Source organism: Musca domestica, unplaced genomic scaffold (genome assembly GCF_030504385.1).
Source record: "Musca domestica strain aabys unplaced genomic scaffold, Musca_domestica.polishedcontigs.V.1.1 9, whole genome shotgun sequence".
Lineage (NCBI taxonomy): Eukaryota > Metazoa > Arthropoda > Insecta > Diptera > Muscidae > Musca > Musca domestica.
Window position 1 is genome coordinate 12,878,201 of NW_026712435.1, and position 21,054 is coordinate 12,899,254.

Here is a 21,054-nt window from a genome sequence, read left to right on the forward strand (position 1 = left end):
AGGTAAAGTCATTTCAAATAAGCATTCCCATTTTCTGCAATTTAGCTTTTCAAATTTCACTGCATGGAAGGCAGTTTCCCATCTTTGATTTGTGTAAGTATAATGGATTTATAAATATAAATTGGGACAATGGTTATGTTGTCAAATGAATAATTTTGAAATAATTGTAAACATACGATTGCATGACTTTACCTTCTTAATTCTACCATGGATGTTGACAGCTTTTGGGGAGAATATATGTTTTAGAGTGACTTTGCTTTACTATAAATATTGTAAAAAGAATTTAAATTTAAAAGTTGAGTGTATTCTTAAGCCAAAATTTGCGATCGAATTATTAAAAAATTTGGGATCGCGTGTCCGTCCTCCAAGAATATAGTATTTTCCCGGAATAAGGATACGTACACTTAGCAAACAATTTTCTTTCATTCAATATATGATTGTTATCAAATTTACTACCAGAAGAAACATACATTTTTTATAAGTGTATAGGCAATATAATTTACTTGTAAATTAATACAAATTCTATTGACATTGATGTTAACATGGTAGAATTAAGAAGGTAAAGTCATTTCAAATAAGCATTCCCATTTTCTGCAATTTAGCTTTTCAAATTTCACTGCATGGAAGGCAGTTTCCCATCTTTGATTTGTGTAAGTATAATGGATTTATAAATATAAATTGGGACAATGGTTATGTTGTCAAATGAATAATTTTGAAATAATTGTAAACATACGATTGCATGACTTTACCTTCTTAATTCTACCATGGATGTTGACAGCTTTTGGGGAGAATATATGTTTTAGAGTGACTTTGCTTTACTATAAATATTGTAAAAAGAATTTAAATTTAAAAGTTGAGTGTATTCTTAAGCCAAAATTTGCGATCGAATTATTAAAAAATTTGGGATCGCGTGTCCGTCCTCCAAGAATATAGTATTTTCCCGGAATAAGGATACGTACACTTAGCAAACAATTTTCTTTCATTCAATATATGATTGTTATCAAATTTACTACCAGAAGAAACATACATTTTTTATAAGTGTATAGGGTACTAGAAATAGCCGTAGAACAAAAGTTTACTGTTCTTATTTATTTAACAAAATAAAGACATTATTCTAGTACTTATTCTATTATTTAAACATTACAAAAACCATAAATCGCAAAGTGAGATATCTGAGATTGTTAATAGAATCCGATCTATAGTTCAGTACATTTTAAAACCGTTCAAAACAGATGGATGTGTAGAAAATAAGTCAAAAACGGCAAATAATACAATATTTACCTTGAGTGATGAGAAGCATATTTGGCTTACTCTACCCTTATCCCGGGAAACTATTTTTTCTTTGGGGGACGGACCCTGGATCCCAGATTCTTGACCCCAAAGTCCGGGTTCAAGACCCCGACTAGACCCGGATCCAATTACCCGATATAGACAATATAGGTATCGTTGGAAAGCTTATGAAAATACCTATCCAAAAAGTTGTCACGGTTCGGAAGTTATAGTAAAATTATCGATATTTTGGACCCGGACTTTTTATAAAAACCCCAAAAATTCCAAAAAGGATCCATTATGTGGGTCAACAATTTATAGCTGACACTCTCACCTTTCCAAAAAGCTACAATTTGTCCTAATACCTTTACTGAGTCCAGAGATATGGGTATTTCCACCTGCATAATCCGATTCTAAAAAAAGGATCAATTTTTGAGTGCACCAAAGTTCAAAAAAATTACTGAAAAGGATTTGGGAAAAGTATGTTATCCGCAAACAATAAGAAATATGCTGCATAAGTCGAATTACAATGGAAGAAGATCTAGACATAAACCTCCAATTGGCAAGCGATTGTGATTTGCCAAGGAGCACATATCAAAAGATTTTTCATTTTAGAGGAACCTTTTTGGTTCAGATGGCAGACCTTATGTATGGAGAAAAGCAAATGAAGCGCTTCTTGTCAAAAATATGAAGCCTACAGTGAAGCACGGAGGTTTGGGGTTCATTTTCAGCCTCTGGACCTGGTTTTACTAAAAATTGAACCTAGATTTTGCAAAAAAAAACTTGTTAAGAGTATGCCAAATAGTCTGGTAAAAAAGTAAAGGAATACATACAAAACATTAATGTCTAGAAATACTTTAAATTATACGAATTGTACGAATTTGGCTAGGATATTGAAATATGATTTCTTTTAATATTTCTTTTTTTTTCTTTAAATTAATTAATATGTTAAGTTCTTTTTTTTTTTTGCTTCAAACATTTTTTGTAAATTGTGATTTTTGGAAGTTAAAAAAAACAATAAAAATTTTCCTTTTGCTGTACGAGTTTCGCTTGGAGCTACTGTACTTGTGGAAAAATTTCAAAACATGAAGAGTTTTTACGTAACTAATGTAAAGCCCAATGTGCTAACCTGCCTAACAGCTTGTAACAGTTCTTCAGATTTACCGTCCCAAGGTCTTTGCACTCGCTTCTAAACTGATATTTGGGTGCAAAAAAAGTCATTTGTTCCTTCTCCCCAACGGAAATGAATACAATAACATATATTACAAATTTCTTTATTTACTTTTTTCTTTATAAATCTTTAATAATTCTAGCAAATGCATAACTATGTATTTCAATAAAGACAATATTGATGATTTTAGTTTTATAATAATTTAAATTCCAATATATTTGTTTACAAACTACTTGTAAGGAAAAACAAAAATAATTTAATTATGGCCATGTGTCGATCAAATAACAAAAAGGGGGCTATGAAATTGCAAAGAAATTAAAACAGGTAATGAAAGTATTAAGTTTGGTTTCCTGCATACGAATGACAAGAACCATATAAATTACGTAAGTTGATGTTTTCTTTTCTTTATAAATGACTTTGGTTTAGATCTCGTGTACTTTCTGCTTAAAACTTTTTTAAATGCCTACTAAATGCACGTTTATTGTTTCTTTAAATAAGCAGTCAATGCATCGCGGTCTCTTCCCAGCCAGGCTGCGTTAAGGCGTATAGTTTCGACGGCTTGCGAAACAGTCCTTTCAGTCCCAGGAAATTGTTTGGTCTTGAAGAACTCTTCAACTTCAATGGCACGTTCTTCAGACGCGAAATTCTCAATAAGATATTTAATAAGGCGAGCTAGCAAAAATCCACCCTGAAAATGAAGATAATAAATAAAAGAATATTTTCAGATATATACACTCAATAATTTGCAATAATATTTACAAAAAATACCAAAATTAGCGTAAATTGGTAATAAAATACTGAGAAATTTTTAAATTTATACATATGCAATTACCTGATATTGTTCCAAAAGCTTCTGATGGTTATCTTTAAAGAATTGCCATGCCATGTCACGACCTTTGGGATTAACGGCTACGGCAACAATTACAAATACAGAGTCTTGTGCCCGAACTTCACCCTGTTGCAATAGAAACAATAATATTGAAACAATTGTTTAACTTTTGTATAGAATTAAAAAAACATACCGACATAGCGAAATCAATGACTTTGCGTAATAAATCAACATTGCCAATGCAACCAAGGGCACGTGAAATACGATCTTGTTCTTCGTGTAAATCGGTGGCACGATATAAAGCAAGCATTTCATTAAATATACTCTCATCGCCTTCCTGAAGGATGGCTTTGTAACAAGTTGAACGCAAATCGGCAGGTACAGGGCAAACATTATTGGCATGATCACGGAAACTATAATTTGTTGAAAAAATATTTAATTTTTCTGTCCAATAATATGTTTACACTGTTATCTTACCGTTTCTTGGCTTCATCGGTGATGTCTTTGCAACGGAAGGACACCAGGCGGGAAAGGACAAGACTGCGCAAAAGTGTATCCAGGTGATTTTCACCTTCACGCACTTCCCAGCCAAGACGTTCAGCAACAGGCCGATAAAGTTTTTCACCATATTTATTGAAATGGTCCATAAGATCCGTATGTGAAATAAGAATATGTAAATTCGAAAGCGAATTCGTAATAGCAGTCCATACTGTGTAGTTGGTTTCGTTGCGGTACGAGTCGATAAGTTCCAATACCTCTGCAGTGCTTGCCTGGCCGGCTTGTACCATGGCGAACATATCATCGATTAAACCCAACCGATCCAAAGGTGGAAGTTCCATGTTACGTACAGCCGGCATTAGCTTTTCCAACATTTCCTTCGAGTAACGGGTACGATAATATCCCACAGTTCCAGGGTTCACTTTGATCCAGTCCTCAGGGCTAACATCGTCCAAGACAACTTCCGTCGACACCTCATTCAAAAGGAAGGTTTTAGCAATAGCGTTAGGATTTTTCGAGGTAGACACAGTAATCGGTATAACCCAGATATAATCCCCATCGGGTTTCGAACCATCAGCGGTAAATTTACTTTGGCTAAGGCGCAATAAGCGTTTGTTACCCTCCAGCTGTTGATCTTCCACACTTACAACTGGAAAACCTTTTAATTTGATCCAAGTAGACATGACATCGGCCACAGGTTTTGAGCTGGCCTCTTGCAAAGCGGCCCACAAGTCTTCGGTGCATGTATTCTTATATTGATGGCGTGTCAAATAGGTGTGCATACCTTTGCGAAAATCTGCCTCACCAATATAGTCGTGCAGCATGCGAATAACAGATGCACCCTTGTTGTAACTGATTTCATCGAAAATTTCATCAATTTCACATGGATGACCTACAGGCACTTCAATGGGATGCGAATTCTTAAGGGAATCTAATTCCAAAGCACGTGTATACATGTCCGTAACAAATTGGGTCCAAATATCATAGTCGGGGAACAAATGGTTAACACAAAGGAATTCCACGAAAGATGCATAGCCTTCATTGAGCCACAAATGTGTCCACCATTCCATTGTAACCAAATTTCCTACAGAAAATAAATAAACAAAAAGTAAATCAATAATTATTATTATAATGCTGCAAAATGTTGAAGTTACATACCAAACCATTGATGAGCGATTTCGTGACCCACTGTCAAGGCAATTGATTGCTTGCGCATTAGGGATGTATTCTTGGGATCAACCAACACAAACGTTTCACGATATGTCACCAAGCCCCAATTTTCCATGGCACCAGCCGAAAAGTCAGAAATGGCTATGAGATCCATTTTTGGCAAGGGATATGCAATATTAAAGTACTCCTTGTAGTATGGTAGAACTTTGGTGGCCACTTCTAATGCAAAAAGACCCTGTTCCTTTTTGCCAACAGGTGTATAGACACGCACCAGCACGCCATCTTCCGATTTGCCCTCAACAAAGTCATATTCACCAACAACTACTGCCACCAAATACGTGGACATAATGGGTGTACGATCAAAGCTAATGCGACGCAAGCCACCTTCAATAGCATCCTCTTTGACCACGGGCATGTTAGACAAAGCAACACGATCTTCGGGCACAATAAGCGAGACATCAAACGTTGCCTTAATAGCCGGTTCGTCCCAGCAAGGGAAACAACGTCTGGCATCGGTCGCCTCGAATTGTGTTACGCCAGCGTAACGTTCCTCACCACTTTGGGTGAAGTATTTGCTGCGATAAAAGCCCTTCATTTTGTCATTCAATTCTCCCGAGAACTTCATGTTTAGTTTTACTTCGGCACCGGCGGGCAACTCCTTTTCAAAATGTAACGAGGCAGTTTCATTTTCGGTCGAGTAGTCAATTTTACTCGGTTTCAAGACATCTCCATTCAGTTCTAAACCACTGTCACTGATGTTAATATCCAAAGCATTCAATGTGATAACATTCGTTGTTGAATTAATCTAGAAGATATAAAAGATATAAGAGAGAGAGGCTATTAATTGGCCGGCCTTGGATGCTTTATTATTAAGAATGAATCGAATAAAGAAAGAAAGAATGAATTAGAAATGGATGTGTGAGTTGAGTGGACCGTTAAACAAAGGCTAACTGAAAAGAACAACAAAAACATTCCAATATACACCCCAGGGGGAAAGATGAGCATTTCCCTCATATAGAACTGCAATGTGCTATTAAAATACTCAGAGTTTTCGCCAGCATTATCGAAGATTTTGTCCACTCATCATTGAAATACAATTCAAAAAACTTTACTCAATTTTCTTTAAAATTTCTCAAAACGACGGGCGGATTGGATATAAATATCTTATTACACTCTGTATCACAGGTGTCAGTTTTCTCAACTTGCAAACTCTCACTTTTTTATAGAAAGGACTTTTCTGATTGTCAACTCGTTGCGGACAAAGTTGGTTTCATTTTTTTTATTGATCCAACTTAGAAAGAAATTCACTTGTTATATTCCTGAAGAAATTGGAATGAATGTAATCTGACTCAGCTAAGCGAAATCCCTAAGAGAAGACATTCTTCTGCTACATAAAGCAAGCTCTTATTAAAAAGCCACTGACTGCTAGTTGAAGATTAGCAAAGAAGCATCATCATCTATGAGGTCGAGAATCAAAGAAACAAACAGTTTGTTGGCGCGTTGATGTAAAAGACTGTTAAAATTTGTTTCAATTTTGACAGGTTCAATATACTATGGTTGTTTATACCCTACACCACACTGTGGTCAGGGTAATATGTCTTTGTGCATTTGTTTGTAACAGGGAGAAGGAAGCGAGATAGACCCATAGTTACTTTTAAGGATCTTCATAGAATCACTTTCTGAGTCGATTGTGAATTCTGAGTATTCTTGTGAACAAAATGCAGGTCGCATTTATTATCCGATTGAAATGAAATTTGGCCCAAGGACGAACCCCATTAAAATTGGTGATAATCGGATCAGATTTAGATTTAGCTCCCATATATCTTCAGCCGATTTCGGGTTAATTGTGCAGCAAATGTTCAATATAAGTCCAATTAACCTGAATTTGGCACATCCAACCAAAATCAGTCTAGAAGCAAGTACATCAAATTTAGTGAAAATCGGTTCATCCGATTTGGTGTTTCAGACCCTCACATGCGTAATAAGCACTTCACAACAATGATATTTGTTACCAGATATCAGATACATCCCAAAAATACATATGCCAAACTTTATCAAGATCGTTTCAGTTTTGGATATAGCTCCCATATATATCTTCGGGTTAATAGTGCACATCCGACCGAATACAGTCTAGAAGCAAGTACATCTAATTCAAAGAAAATCGGTTCAGATATAGCTATTGCTCCCATATATACGTTTCGTCCGATGTGGTGTATAAGTCCCTTACATTCGTAATATCCATTCGACAACAATGATTAAATCATCATCATCAATGATTAAATTTTATCAAGATCGGTTCAGATTTGGATATAGATCCCATATAACTTGAAGAGATATCGGATTAATTGTGCACCAAATGGCCAACATCAGTTCGAATGACCTAAACTTTGGTACATCCGACCAAACTCAGTCTAAAAGCAACTACATGAAATTTGGTTTAAAGTTCCTCAAATTCGTAATATAAATTCGACAATAATGATATTTGGTACCAGATATCTTATAGAGCACGGGAATACCTTTGCCAAATGTTATCAAGATCGGCTAAGATTTGGATATAGCTCCTAAATATCCTTAATCCGATTTCAGGTTTATTGTGCAACTAATGGCTAATATCAGCCCAAATGAAGTGAATTTCGGGACGTATGTTTCCATTTTTGGAACTTGGATCCGATTTATACTTTATAATATAATCCTTTTCATTCACTCTATAGCAATGTTATTTGGTATAAAAGATTCAAATATCTCCGCTCCGAAACATTGTTCTATTATTGACTTTGGCAAAAATAAATCCGTCGAATTTCTTATTTAAACCGATAGGTATTTATTTTATGCAAGAGGAGGTCGTTAATTTGGACGACAAATTTCGTTAAATGCAAAAATTACGAGCAAAACTTGGAGCCATCAATAACCATCCATCAATATTAGAATTATAGAAAGGGAAGAATTTACGGAAAAGAAAAGTGATTTTTTTATCGAAAAAATGATATGGAAATGATGTAAATGTCACTTTTTCTTTAACACTTTATCCCAAAAATTCACTTTTCTTTCCGACAAATTGGGAGTCATTAACAAAAACTTTTTCATAGATCATGCTTTTGCAGAAAAAATATTAATATTTTTAAAATATTATGTAACACAAAACTGACTTTTGATAGTTTAACATTTTAGAAAGTCAACAGTCAACTAATATTAAAAAATGGTAACATCAATTTTATGTTATTGCAACAAAAAAAGACCTGTTTAAAAAAATAAAAATTAAATTAATTCTAAATCCATACCTATAAATAAGCAAAATGTTTTAACGGCCTTGGATGAATGGAAACTATCTTCTGTCTTCACAATGTTTGATGATCTCCACAACACCGATTTTTTACTTGAATCTTTTATGATGCTCGTTCGTATATGATATTAACAAGTATTGGCAAAGAACGTTGACTTTTTTGCGGTCTTCAAGTCTTGTTTTTTATGAATTGTATTAACGGTACTGTTTGCAGATGTGTTACCGATTAAAACAGGTAGGTGAGTGCTTCGTGTTTGTTTTTGTTTTGTTTTTGAATTTTGGCGAGGTATTTTGTGAAAAATTTCTCAATGCCAGCGAAAGCATGTGCAGGCATGGGTAAAATTGATTTGATATTGTAGCATTTGATACGTAGCATTAGGGAGGACAATATATATAATAAAATACATTCTGTATACAGAAAGAGAACACGTGGAATGAACATGATTCAAAATTCCAGTAGAGCAATTTTAAAGTTTTTTTGCAACTTGCAGTGTTGTAGATGACCATAATATGTGAATGATATGTCTCTAAAGAATCAAAAAATAATATAAGAGGTAATGATTAGAGTAGATCAATAAATTGTTTCTACATATTTCTATGAAATATCTCAGAATTTTTTGAACGGCTCAGCCGGGAAGATAGTCTTGAATCCCAGCTGTTTAGACTCTACTGCAAAAATAGTGTCGAATCCTATAAGCTTTCAAACGATAAACATTTTGTAGATATCAGTTTTGTAGAACCACATAAAACCCGGATTTTGCATTCGAACTTTCGACTCAAATAAACAGGTAAACGGGTATTTCCACCCCAAAAAATACTTTGCCGTAATCAGGGTAAAAATACCTTCCTGTTATACAAATTTCAAGTCAAACTGAGCATAGTGCTATATAAACATTTGAACTTTGAACAAACAAAGGTAAATCCGTTGAAACAGCGCAGCACGACGTCGTAGGATACATTTGGAAAAACATGAATGACTCCTTGTTCACCTTGGCAGCTTTTCTCGATATTGAGGGAGCCTAAAACAATGTTACACGCGAGTCCATTCATAATTCACTTTAAAGACTTAAGGTACCCCAACTCCTCATCAATTGGATTGATACCATGCTTATTAGCAGAATTATCAATTCAAGCAATGGAAATATATCCGTCAGGAAATTAGTCACCAGGTACTCGCGGCAAGGCGGTGTCCCATCACCATTACTTTGCCTAATTGTCATCAATAACATACTCATAGATCTGGAACAAAATGGGACAAAAAGGAGTCGCTTACACTGATGATTTTGTCCTATTGATTGCTGGGATATTCCGGCAAACAATTTCAGATCTGATGCAGGGAGCTCCAGTCACCTTATCAAGGTAGCCACGACGCAATGGACTAGGCGTGAACCCATCAAAGACAGAGCTTGTCCTCTTTACGAGGAAATGTAAATATCCTTCATTTGTACCACCGATGTTAGATGGGGTCACGCTAAACCTCTCCTCTGAAGCCAAATACATCGGTACCATCCTCGAGACCACCATCTAAATTGGAAGAGGAACACTGGAGAACGTGCAAGGAGAGGTTTAATTGCACTCTATTCTTGCAAGATCTCTATAGGTAAAAGTTGGGGCTCTCAAACCACACATAATTAAATGGCTTTATGAGTCAATTGTTCGCCCTATGCTATCTTATGGAGCTCTAGTCTGGTGGCACTCCTTAAACAAGTCATCTCATTTATGTTGCATTGACAAAGTTCAAAGAGCTACATCTTTACTGACAACAGGTGCCTTCAAGAGCCCAAATCAGGCTGCGTTGGAGTGATAAAAGTGATTACATCTCACCACGTTTCGGTCTTGACCCACCTGACATCCACATACCATACCTGGGCCCCCTAGCAATCCACCTTTCCGCGTAATACACTGTTTACACTGACGGTTCTACGATGGAATGCGGAACGGGAGCTGGAGTCTTATGACTGTCTTAATCTTTATCTTTGGTCACGAGGGACAATGAAGTTAACGGCCCGGTGACTATATATGGCGATAGAAAAGCGGCACTGAAAGCTGTAAACTCTTTTACTATTAAGTCTATGGCTGTTTTGGAGTGCAAGAGATCCTTGGAAAAATCTGGGTTGTCTATCAAGCTCTGTTGGGTTCCTGGTGATTATAATATTCCAGACAATGAGACTGCTGACGGATTGGCTAGGGTGGTGTCCGAATCAGCTATCATTGAAGTTGAGAACTCGGTTAAACCACCCCTGTACCTTCTAGGTTATTCATCGACACTACTCTGAGAGAACCCAACAAAAATTGCTAGATGAAAGGGAATGTAATATCTCCAAGGGAATCTGGGCCATACCCACTGAGAAGATAACAGAATCGCTTTTGTCCTTGTTGAAACCTGATTTAAAACTTTTGGTGGGCACCATCACAGGTCACTGCAAGGTGAGGGCAATGACTTCGAAATGGAACAGCGATGACATTGATTACTGATCCAGATGTGGAATAAATTGAGACGATCGAACATTTGCTTTGCCGTTGGTCAGCGCTAATTAGCGCGAGACACAGGTTTGTGGGGGGAACAACTGTCACAAGATCTGTCTTCATTCTATAACACTGACCATACAGTAATTCTTCAGTTAGCCAGAAGATCCTTGAAAAACACTGGGCTAAAGAGAACACGGCAAAATTTCTAGCCGTGAATTATCCTTATAATTCTTATTCCTACTAATAACTCCCTAAAAGGCAACCGCGCGTCCTTTAAACTAACCTAACCTTGAACATGTGCTAAATATATCTCAATTTGTCAGTATTAAAAACTAGAATATTATTCTTCATTTTATAAATTTATAGAAACTGGACTCAATGTATTTCTTCTTTAATGGAAACCTAGCCTGTGTAGACATAATCGGTACAAAAAACAAGAGCAAATATGCTTTCCGGTGCCTGGAATTATGTATATGGCAGTATATATTTATGCCGTAATAATGCTCTTCAAATTAGCTTCTCCAAAGAAAAAAATTAATATTTTTCGTTTTGGAACCATCCTTTACCTCTATTTATTATACAAATTTAACATAGATCCTTAAATTGTTTTAGAATTGTTTAAAATTCATTAAGTCATAAGTTTACTTGTTATATATGGTATATACACGGTGTTTTATAGGAAGGCACCTATATGTACCAATTCCAGACCTTTTATTGAATGTCGTTATCTTGATTTTAAAAGGAAAGTCATATCTATGAACAAATAGATACTCATATTAATAATTAGATAAGAAATACATTCAAAAAATAAACCTATTCGGAATTATAATTCTAGTGTAAATAAAAAAAATGTTTATTATAAATACACTTGCATATATATAAATGACATTTTGTTTCAGTTACCAAATGCTTAAAACAAAGTTGTAATGAAAACCATAAAATTTCCCATTATCTGCAATTATAGTTTCCGCACCACACATATATAAACAGTTACGAACAGTACGACAAATATAAGAATGCACTCGCTAACTTTTCGCTTTAGCTACGCATATCTGAGTGTGGCACTTTTTGACGTTGGCAAAAAAACCAACCTCTTCCCGAACAACGAAAGTGAAAGTGTTATAGAAGAAAGGTTCAAAGTGTAATCCAAGAAAAATATGTTCGTAAAAGAAATAACAACTTTTGGGAATACTTACTTTTAATTGCACACTGGTCTTTCCCTCAAAAGTGAAAGCTTCCAGATTTGGTTTCAACTCCAATTCATAATGTGAAGGCGCCACATTTGTGGGCAATCGCTGAAATTCCTTTTGTTTATCGGATGACATATTGTTGAGTTTATTAGCTTCTTCACTTGTTAAAATATCCTGTGATGTGGAGGCTATGCCGTTAGACGATAAGTCAGCGGAAGTACGTATTAAAATGGATCGATACTTTTCACAGAGATCTCCCAACAGTGGTGTTTCACAATTTTTTAAGGATGGTCTTCCAAATGTTGCAGCGTTATAGTCACGGTAAAATTGCTTCTGCACTTTGACAAACTGCTTGCCCGATATTATAGAATTAAGATGACAATTTTCTAGATCAAATGAAAAGTATTCGCTAAAATTATTCCGCTAAAATAAGCTGTATCTAATGCACACTATTAATGCAGTTGCACGTAGGTACATATGTACTATATTAATTTTTAGGCAATTAATGATTAGTAGCCAGGGGGGGCACAAAAATTTGTCGTTATTCTTGTCGAGTTCGAACAACAATAACTAAAGCACATTAAATTATACGGGCCACATTGGCTTATTGAACCGTGGAATGGGACTGGACACTTTTAGTCGGATTAACGGGATTTTGAGACAGAAAATTCAAGCCGATTTAAGTTAATATTAATTTGACAGGACAATGAACACTGTACACGGTTATTAAATCGTACCTTTACACAAATGTTGCTCAAAGAAGTCCGTATTTTGTATATCTAAGCATAATTTTGACACATCTGTAAAAGTTTAATTGCTTTTAGTTTGGATCACGGACAATATCATTTATATTATGGACCGAGAGGAAAAAACTACTGAAATTCGATTATGATGACTTGCTTTGGTAGTCGTTGCCGGTCGTCAACTTTTTATAAACAAGAGTTGCCAAGTTCTCATTCACTTTTTGCAATATATTGCAAAGTTCACAACAATAGCGGCGGGCGAAAGCTTTTGGCGATTTGAAGTGATATGAAAAATAAAGTCTTAAACTGAAACAACGTTTGCTTTTTGTCTTGTGTTATTTACGTGTTATACGGTGAAAGTATTCATTCTTGGCGAAGACTGCTTCCGTCGCATAAATTTATGATAGTTTAATAATATTTATTTCATTTCGGGTATGAAACTTACCCGTTGACTAATAAACTAATGGAAACAAAAAATTGAAAATGCAATAATTCTCTCACATTTTAAGGCCTATTTGAGCGAATGCGCCCTAAATTCCCTTGTTGTTTAAAATTAAACACCAACGATAACTTGTGTCAGAAAAAAAATTGTTACAATAAAAAACTGATGGCCTACAGTCTGGAGTATTCTCCCATTGGCTTAACTTCATATTACTCTCAATTACAGAGAGAAATGTTTTTCACAACGAAACTGACATGTTTGCAATATTTGCTGATCGCTACCAATTTTATAGGTAACTTGGCTTTTTCCAAACTTTTAATATGATGACTTTGGTCAAAAGCAAATAAGTAAATTTTGACATGCCTTCTTATACGACGCAATTCGGTGGTTGTTATTACATGTATTTTTCAACATTTTTTCCAAATCTCAATAACTTTTTATTCAACATTTTCAATTTCAAAATCAGGTTGACAGTTCATTGTCCCAAGAATTGACAAACTCTCAGTGACTCAACTGTCATAATTACTTTCTTTACCTGAATGTAAATGAGAATTCACCGGACTATTGGGTTATCGAAGAATATTTGTAATAATTTGTACAAACTATGACAAATTGTTGTTTTATCATACATCTTGTATTACACCCAAAATAATAATGCTTGCACAAAAATAAATCAGCCGAAGAAATATTTTGTAGCTTAATTTTACTAATTTTCGTTCAATAACTGTTTGCAATATTTAGTTAGTAACTTTTACTGGGAATGATGTAGTACACACCATTGTACAATGAAGACAAGATAGGCCAACGTTGGAAAAATTCGAAGTATAGAGGTTTAACTTTTTGACTTGTAATGTCAGAATTACTATCAAAACAAACAACTTGTTGTATTGATTTTGAATAAATAATTGAAAGCCGCGAAAAGTGAATGAAAGGTTCAAAATCATGTCCTATATAAAAAAAAAAGATTTTATAGATGCATACGTTGCAATAAGCTTTTTTATTATTGAAAGGAATACACACATAAACAAATAAGTGCTCTGTTCCAGCACCTGCAAGAATCTACTAGGTTTGTTAATTTTCTTCGATATGATTAAGGGAAAATCGGTTATCGAAGTGAAAACTTTTACATTCTCGCAATTCTGGAACACACCAAAGGTTGACATATCAAGCCAATAAGAAAATTAAAATCATATAATATTATAGCCCTGCCTTGATTTTATTGTACCATGGTACACACTTACTGTCGAATGACATGGTTCACTATTAAAGACCTGCCTAATATCCGCATACATATACCCACTATGGTAAAATGTTCCATACGGCCGTATAAACACGTATAGAGGTCTAACATGTGAAATGTAAACGATTGCAAATGTTTCATATAGTTCATTTTCGCGTGTTGCATTTTTTGTATTACATTTATTCGTTTTTATTTTCAACATACCCAAAAAGAAATTGTTAAATTGTCAGTTGAAAATGTTCAACTTTGAAATTTTGTACGCCCGACGTATTTGGGTACTACTCTGTTCCAGAACCTGCAAGTATATACTAATTTTACAATTTTTCCTATCATAAAGGGAAATCGGTTATCGTCGTAAAAACTCAAACATTTGTGCAGTTCTCTGACAGACCAATAGTCGACACTTGTCTTTTTTTAGAAAAATGTGCAATAGAAATTATAAATTAAAAGAGAAAATCTTGTCGAGTTTTAATACATGTTTACAATAAGGCAGCAATTGTTCTAGTACTAGTTTTGCAATTTTTTCCATATCACAAAGAAAAACTGATTATCCAGTGTAAAATGTGTACATTCTCGCAATTCTGGAACGTATCAAATATGTATCGATCTGTACAATTTATTTTATCCGAATTTTGTTTACCCAAAAGGCCAGTAAATGAGAATGGATTGAGAAAGATTTGACAATTATTCTACTGAGAATAAAAGTATTGCATTGGAAAATTTTCAGCATCGCGTCAATTTAAGGAAATCTGAATATATTTTTATTTTTTAATTGAGGTTAAGTGTATCTGTAGTGTGATCTTGTAACTTTTTTTGACGTTGCAGACGAATAGGAACAATGTTACTAATATTCATTTCACTTTTACCGATTTTTTTTGGTATTGACAAAAAAAAATTATAAAATCAATAATTTATTCACCCTTTTTCGTGAATACCCCTACTTGTTTACAAAGGACCAGTATTGCCTTTATCTTTACAATTTTTTAATAACATATTTTCATAAGTTGGCAGCCCTGGCTTAAATATGGACGAAATGAATGACTCCCCACAATTTGTTTATATCTAAATATTATGTAAAAAACATACAGCTTACCAGTTTTAGACTTCCAGGCCTGTAGAGCAGTTCTTGCTCCACACCTCAATGCTTGTTTGTACATTTCACCAACACTGACCACTGTGAACAATTGGCTACGGAGAACGTTACTTTTCGTAGTTCTATTTTTCTATATTTACAGAGTTTCCAGGTTTTTATAAAAATTACAATAGATGGAAAGTGTCGTGTAATGAAATTGAGTTAACATGAACGCGTTTAACATTGACAACAAATAACGCATGGTATAATTATTAGAGGGTAACTACAAGTGCTGATGTTTTGTTGAAAGCAATAGAATCAATAGAATTGTCATTGCACAAATTGTATTTTAACCAAACCAACAAAAACTCAATTTTCTCAATGAAATATATAATTTGTGATCTTAGTTATTGAATTCAAGTCAGATAAACAAATAATATGTCTTGAAAGTACGTTTTTTACTCCTTGATTGCCTTTGTTTACATTTGTATTTGATTTCTCGAGTGATATTAGTATTACTTTCTTCCAAAAATGTATACCCTCCATGGAGACATGGTACAATAAAAAGGTAAGGTAGAGCTACAAGCTGATTACAATTTTTTTCTAAATGTGCCCGACTTCTGCCAATTTTGTGTATGTATTTATTGTTTTGAAAAATGAAAACAAAATATTTTTCATAAAATATAAAACCGATGTGTAACTCTTCGCAATGTTCATGATTGACTCTACTAAGTATGTATATTCTGGACCAGAGTAAAATTGAACGATTTAGTGACATCCGTCTGTTTGTCTGTTATAATCACGCTATCTTTCAAACGAATTGAATTAGAAGCCTAAAATTGTTCACACATGTATATTTTGCCAGTAGGCAGGTTAAGATTCTTAATTGGCCATGTCGGTGCACGTTTTCGTATAGCCCCCATATAATGGTACCTCCCGATATTCGGTATTTTGATGATTTTAGCGACATTATTCACCCGAATTGTTTCATATTTCGTATTCGAACTTTGTAATGGGTACTACAGCAAATGAATTTAGTATGGTATCTCCCGATATTCGGTATTTTAATGATTTAAGCGACTTAATTCACCCGAATTGTTTCAAATTCCGTTGAAGTTTGTAATGGGTTCTACAGCCCATGACTAAGAATTCGTATGCAGGTCCACGTTTTCGATAGGCCCCGATATTCGGTATTTTTATGATTTTAGAGACAATATTCGCCGGAATTGTTTCAGATTTCGTGTTTGAACATCTTAAGCTACAGCCTATGACGAAAAAGCGGCTTAACCAACGACGAAACGCGTCGCATAATGGTGAGTGTGTGATAGTGTCTATCTGGCTTTCCTTTTCACTGCAAATTTCAGATCATTAAGCTCGTCTCGAAAAAGAAAACAAACACATAAATCATAAAAACATATGATCTTCGCCTTAACAAGGCAAAAATCAAAATTGTTTACGTTCCTTCCAAATGGTGGACGGTATTAAAAGTTCGGTCCGGCCGAACTTAGCTGCTTTTATACTTGGTAAAATTCTTATTTACGCACGTTGGGATTCATTCTTAAATCTTTAAAATACCGTAAAGTGGGCGGGACCGTTATGTGTTGGCTATACTAAAATGTGAACCAAAAATTTTCTGCTACAGGGTTTCTTGTGAGTTTCAAATGCTAAAATTGAAACACGTTCGTAAAAAATTCTTACTTAAAAAATGTACAACATTTTACACAAAAATGTAGTCATTTCGGGCCCAAAGTCCCATCCTGGGTGTGTCCTCTATGGGCGCTATTGGGAACGTGGCCCTATGTAGAAAGTTGTATAAGACAGTGATTGGTTTCTATTGCACAAGTACTTGCTAAAGCGGACGAGGTTGTGCTTGCCGATTTCGATTCTTTGCAAGAACTCAGTTGGATAGACCAACTTCACGGTAACCTTACGAACTAGGTCTACGAAGAGAAACAAATCGCAAAGCACAGTTGCGATCCCTGCTAACGTCAGTCAGAAAAGCTCACAACTTGCGAGTAGAGTAATTTGACACATCCTAATCAAGAATTTATTCTTCGTTCCTTTTCTCTTTTAAAAGGGAATTGAAGTTATTAAAACTGAGTATGGGAAAGTTTTTTAAAAAATCTAAAAACTTTAAAATTCTTGCACGTAGCGGAAGAAAGCTCAAGTTTCTATTTAATTTTTATAAACTGACTGTGTTTAAATCTACAATAGTTCTTCTTCTTTGAAAACTTATATTTCAAAGTACATTCATACTTATAAAAATTATAATAAAGGTTTGTAATTATTATCGTTTGACGAGAAGATTTCTTTGTTTTTATTTGACAATGTATTATAATTATTCACATTTTATCTTTTCGATCTTGTTTTTTAATTGTATTTATGAAATAATAACTAAGGTATAATGCCATGAAACATTTACTTGGACCGGGCAGCCAAAGCACTCAAATCGGCAATGCACTTGTTAAGTGTCTCCTTCTCTTGCTGAGGGGTAATGGATGCCATGACATTCTTAACAATCCAGTCAACCATATGTTTTTGATTGAGGCGACGTTCAATGTGACGGCATTCAACTTGGTAATCCAAGCGACGCTTGACCTATAAGAAAACAATAAACATTGAGTAAAAACGGTGGTCCTACAAAAACATGTTCTTCTTAGGTATATACTTCATTGTAGACGTTCATGGCGCGTTCACGGAAAGCAGCTTCCAATTGGAGGGCAACGTTTTCCTTCTTGGCGTCCATGAGCAAAAGAGAACCTTCGGCGCGCCATTGTTCCTTCTTTTCGGCTTCAATGGATTCCTGGAGTGTTTTCAATTCGTCTTCACGACCTTGCTTCCATTCAGCTTCAATTCTGTCGATTTCGCCGTCAGCCCATTTGGCAGCAGCTGGGCCGAGTTTCTTAACGGCAACAATAGCCATGATGGCCAAAGAAAGACCGCTGTAGTATTCATGTTCCATAACATAGATTTCCTTGGAGCACAAATAGGTGATCAAACCAACACCGAAGGTGTAAGGGCCAGTGACACCAGTCTTGTTGTAGAAGAATTGGAACCATTCTTCTGGAATAAAACCCAAACGCACCTTGCCGGGATGTTCGGGACGAACGGGGCGGTCTGAGCCAGCGGCAGTAGCAGCGGCTCTAGCAGCCATGGCGCCCATGGGACGTTGAACTGCAAAACCATAAAAAATGAATTATTTTTTATTTAATCAAGGCATCAATTACAAAATAGCACACAATCCAGCGAGTTCTACACAAAATTTGCAAGGGCTTTAACATTTTTGACAGCATATGATGAGACCGACAGAGTGATTACATAAACTCGAAATATTTTGCAAAGTCGAAACACTGCTCGATAGTCATTGTCAAAAATTGTTTGTTAGGTTAAGAACACAATAATAAAAACATTTGATCCAAAGATTACAAACGCTTCTTTACATTATTATCAATTAATTACCAGAAAGAATTGCGGCCCTCGACAGCATTTTTATGTGAATTTCCTTCTTTTAGTTCAGAAAAAATTGACGTCTGCTCTCCGACCAAGTTCTCCACCAGTTAGTGATTTCGTTCACAATAGACTCTTGACAGCTCTCCACACTCACAATAGAATGCGGAGACTCGCCATACTGGAATCAATTATCGTTGCTCTTTTAGTGTAGATGGCACTGTGTTTATAATTTATGTAAGCAAGTTGCCAGGTACAAAAAACAGAAATTACATACAAAATTGTATCCGGATACCCACAAAATCAGTATTTGTTGCTTAATCCGGATTTATTCACCAAATTTGAAGAACGTTTACATACAAAATTTCTACCAAGATTAACCCTGATAATTGAATCCCAATTGCTCTGTTCCAGAACCTACAAGAATCTACTAGTTTTGTAATTTTTTCGATATTGTAAAGGAAAAATCGGTTATCGTACTTTTACTTTCTTTCTTGCAGTTCTGGAACAGAAAATTTCGAATGACAAATTATTATATTCGTTAAAATTGTTGAAAAATTCCTATCATAAGAACTCAATATTCAATTCATATTCGGTGGTTTAAAATTTTTTTGAAAACAAAATGTGAAATTATTAAAACCAATAGTTGCATGTTTAAAAGTCCCTTTGACACTATAAGACTCCTGTACAGAGTTGCACTTTTCTTGTTTCTTTGAAGTTGAGCTACCTTTCTTATTGAGCCATGATTGTACCATGGTATGTATGATGTGCTGTTGTACAACAAACGTAACAACAACCACATACAAATTTGGTTTTGTACGTAATACATGTATCAGAGTTATATATCAAAGTATTAAACAAAACAATTAATGTTCAACAAACTATTTTCATTTCAAAAATATACATTTGTGGAGTATGGATTATTAAATTTAAAATGCAGAAGAGTTGTTCCATGGTAGAATTAAGAAGGTAAAATCATACAATCATATGCTTACAATTTTTTCAAAATTATTCATTTGATTACAATTATTGTCAAAATTTCTATTTATAAACTCATTGTATACCCAGAAATCAAAGATGAGAACCAGTTCTTTATTCAGTGAACAATTTTACCACGATAACCGATTTTCCCTTTATGATATCGAAAAACCTTGAAAAACTAGTAGATTCTGGAACAGATCAATTAATTTTTTATGCTTTCAAATCATTCCCCCGAATTTTTTATGCTTTCAAATCATTCTCCTATTGCTAGGTTATAATTTCTCAACACTTCAAGCAATCGCTAGAAAATCATGGAAAAAACCACATACCCTTCAAATTGAAACTTAACTGCATATATACATAAATGTCTTGTTCCAGAACTGCAAATTTTTATTACGATAACCGATTTTTTCTTTATGATATCGAAAAATAAATTCAAAACTGCTAGTGGTCTTATCCAGAACTGCAAGAATGTGAAACTTTTAACTGCGATAACCAAATTCCCTTTATGATACCGGAGAAAATTGCAAAACTACTAGATTCTTGCAGGTTCTGGAACAGATCAAAAAAGATTAACGTTTGGTCTGTTCAAAAACTGAAAGAGTGTAAAAGTTTTTACTGCGATAACTGATTTTCCCTTTTGATATCGGAAAAATTGCTAATGTGGCGTTTCCACTGCACTTGATTCGCTCTCTATTCGTTGTTTGACCCTTAACTATGAAAAAACTACCTAATTCTTCACACAAAATTTCCTGAGCGAACACTCATATTTGTACGTTGTTCAAATCAAATCACTCTCAGAACAACGAAAAAATATGTCCCATCCCTAACAAATGAGAGCATTTATCGAAAAAATAAATTATGACATTTAAAAATTAAAAATAGAAAAATTTGATGAAATTTTAAAAATTTTTGGGAAGACTGAATTTTATGAATGAAAACTACAATGTTGAATGGCGTATGTACATTCAAACGAAAGTAAAATTTGTTTTCTCTCTCATTCGAGGTACGCATTTTGTCCACGAGTTAAAATTTCCACAGAAAACGCAAACAAAAGAGGCAACATTTTCAAAATGTTTCTATCGGCAGAAAAAATGTTTGACAAGTGTCTCTCCAGCAGAATTTAAAAATGCAAAAACACAAAAATGTGTTCAAAATGTCAACATTTACACAAAAAGTTGAAATCGTGAATGAAAATTGTAAAATTAATGATATAATAAATCTTTGGGAGAAAAACAATAATTTCTTCTATT

At 34.6% G+C, this 21,054-nt stretch overlaps 3 protein-coding genes across 4 annotated transcripts in view; 1 reads left to right on the top strand and 2 right to left on the bottom strand.

Annotated features, from left to right (window-relative positions):
* The window catches only part of LOC101893473 (stress-associated endoplasmic reticulum protein 2), a 95,911-nt gene that overhangs the window by 69,775 nt on the left and 5,082 nt on the right, over nt 1-21,054 (top strand). The gene's annotated exons all lie outside the window — the stretch shown is intronic.
* On the bottom strand, nt 2,528-15,545 carry LOC101893750 (puromycin-sensitive aminopeptidase). 2 transcript variants are annotated; one of them, XM_005181160.4, is made up of 7 exons: nt 15,395-15,545; nt 11,883-12,262; nt 4,926-5,742; nt 3,747-4,851; nt 3,463-3,682; nt 3,273-3,395; nt 2,528-3,128 (listed from the first exon to the last, which is right to left on the bottom strand). In XM_005181160.4, exons 1-7 carry the CDS (start codon nt 15,456-15,458, stop codon nt 2,919-2,921), a joined length of 2,919 nt encoding a protein of 972 aa, XP_005181217.1. In that variant the 5' UTR covers nt 15,459-15,545; the 3' UTR covers nt 2,528-2,918. The 2 variants fall into 2 exon arrangements, with proteins under 2 accessions (XP_005181217.1, XP_019891476.1); XM_020035917.2 differs by lacking the exon at nt 15,395-15,545 and adding an exon at nt 12,614-12,801.
* Nucleotides 17,658-18,992, bottom strand: LOC101893304 (ATP synthase subunit b, mitochondrial). The gene is made up of 3 exons (XM_005181157.4): nt 18,833-18,992; nt 18,042-18,547; nt 17,658-17,971 (listed from the first exon to the last, which is right to left on the bottom strand). The coding sequence occupies exons 1-3, from the start codon at nt 18,858-18,860 to the stop codon at nt 17,792-17,794; spliced, it is 714 nt and encodes a 237-aa protein (XP_005181214.1). The 5' UTR covers nt 18,861-18,992; the 3' UTR covers nt 17,658-17,791.

Bases quoted from the DNA above. Each gene is read 5' to 3' on its own strand.
- LOC101893304 (XM_005181157.4), bottom strand. From the start codon at position 18,860: ATGCTGTCGAGGGCCGCAATTCTTTCTG. The intron at 18,548-18,832 runs GTAATTAATTGA...ATGGTTTTGCAG, and splicing joins GAGGGCCGCAATTCTTTCTG to TTCAACGTCCCATGGGCGCC. The intron at 17,972-18,041 runs GTATATACCTAA...GTTTTCTTATAG, and splicing joins CCATGAACGTCTACAATGAA to GTCAAGCGTCGCTTGGATTA.
- LOC101893750 (XM_005181160.4), bottom strand. From the start codon at position 15,458: ATGTACAAACAAGCATTGAGGTGTGGAGCAAGAACTGCTCTACAGGCC. The intron at 5,743-11,882 runs GTAAGTATTCCC...TATATCTTCTAG, and splicing joins AGACCAGTGTGCAATTAAAA to ATTAATTCAACAACGAATGT. The intron at 3,396-3,462 runs GTATGTTTTTTT...CTATTGCAACAG, and splicing joins TCATTGATTTCGCTATGTCG to GGTGAAGTTCGGGCACAAGA.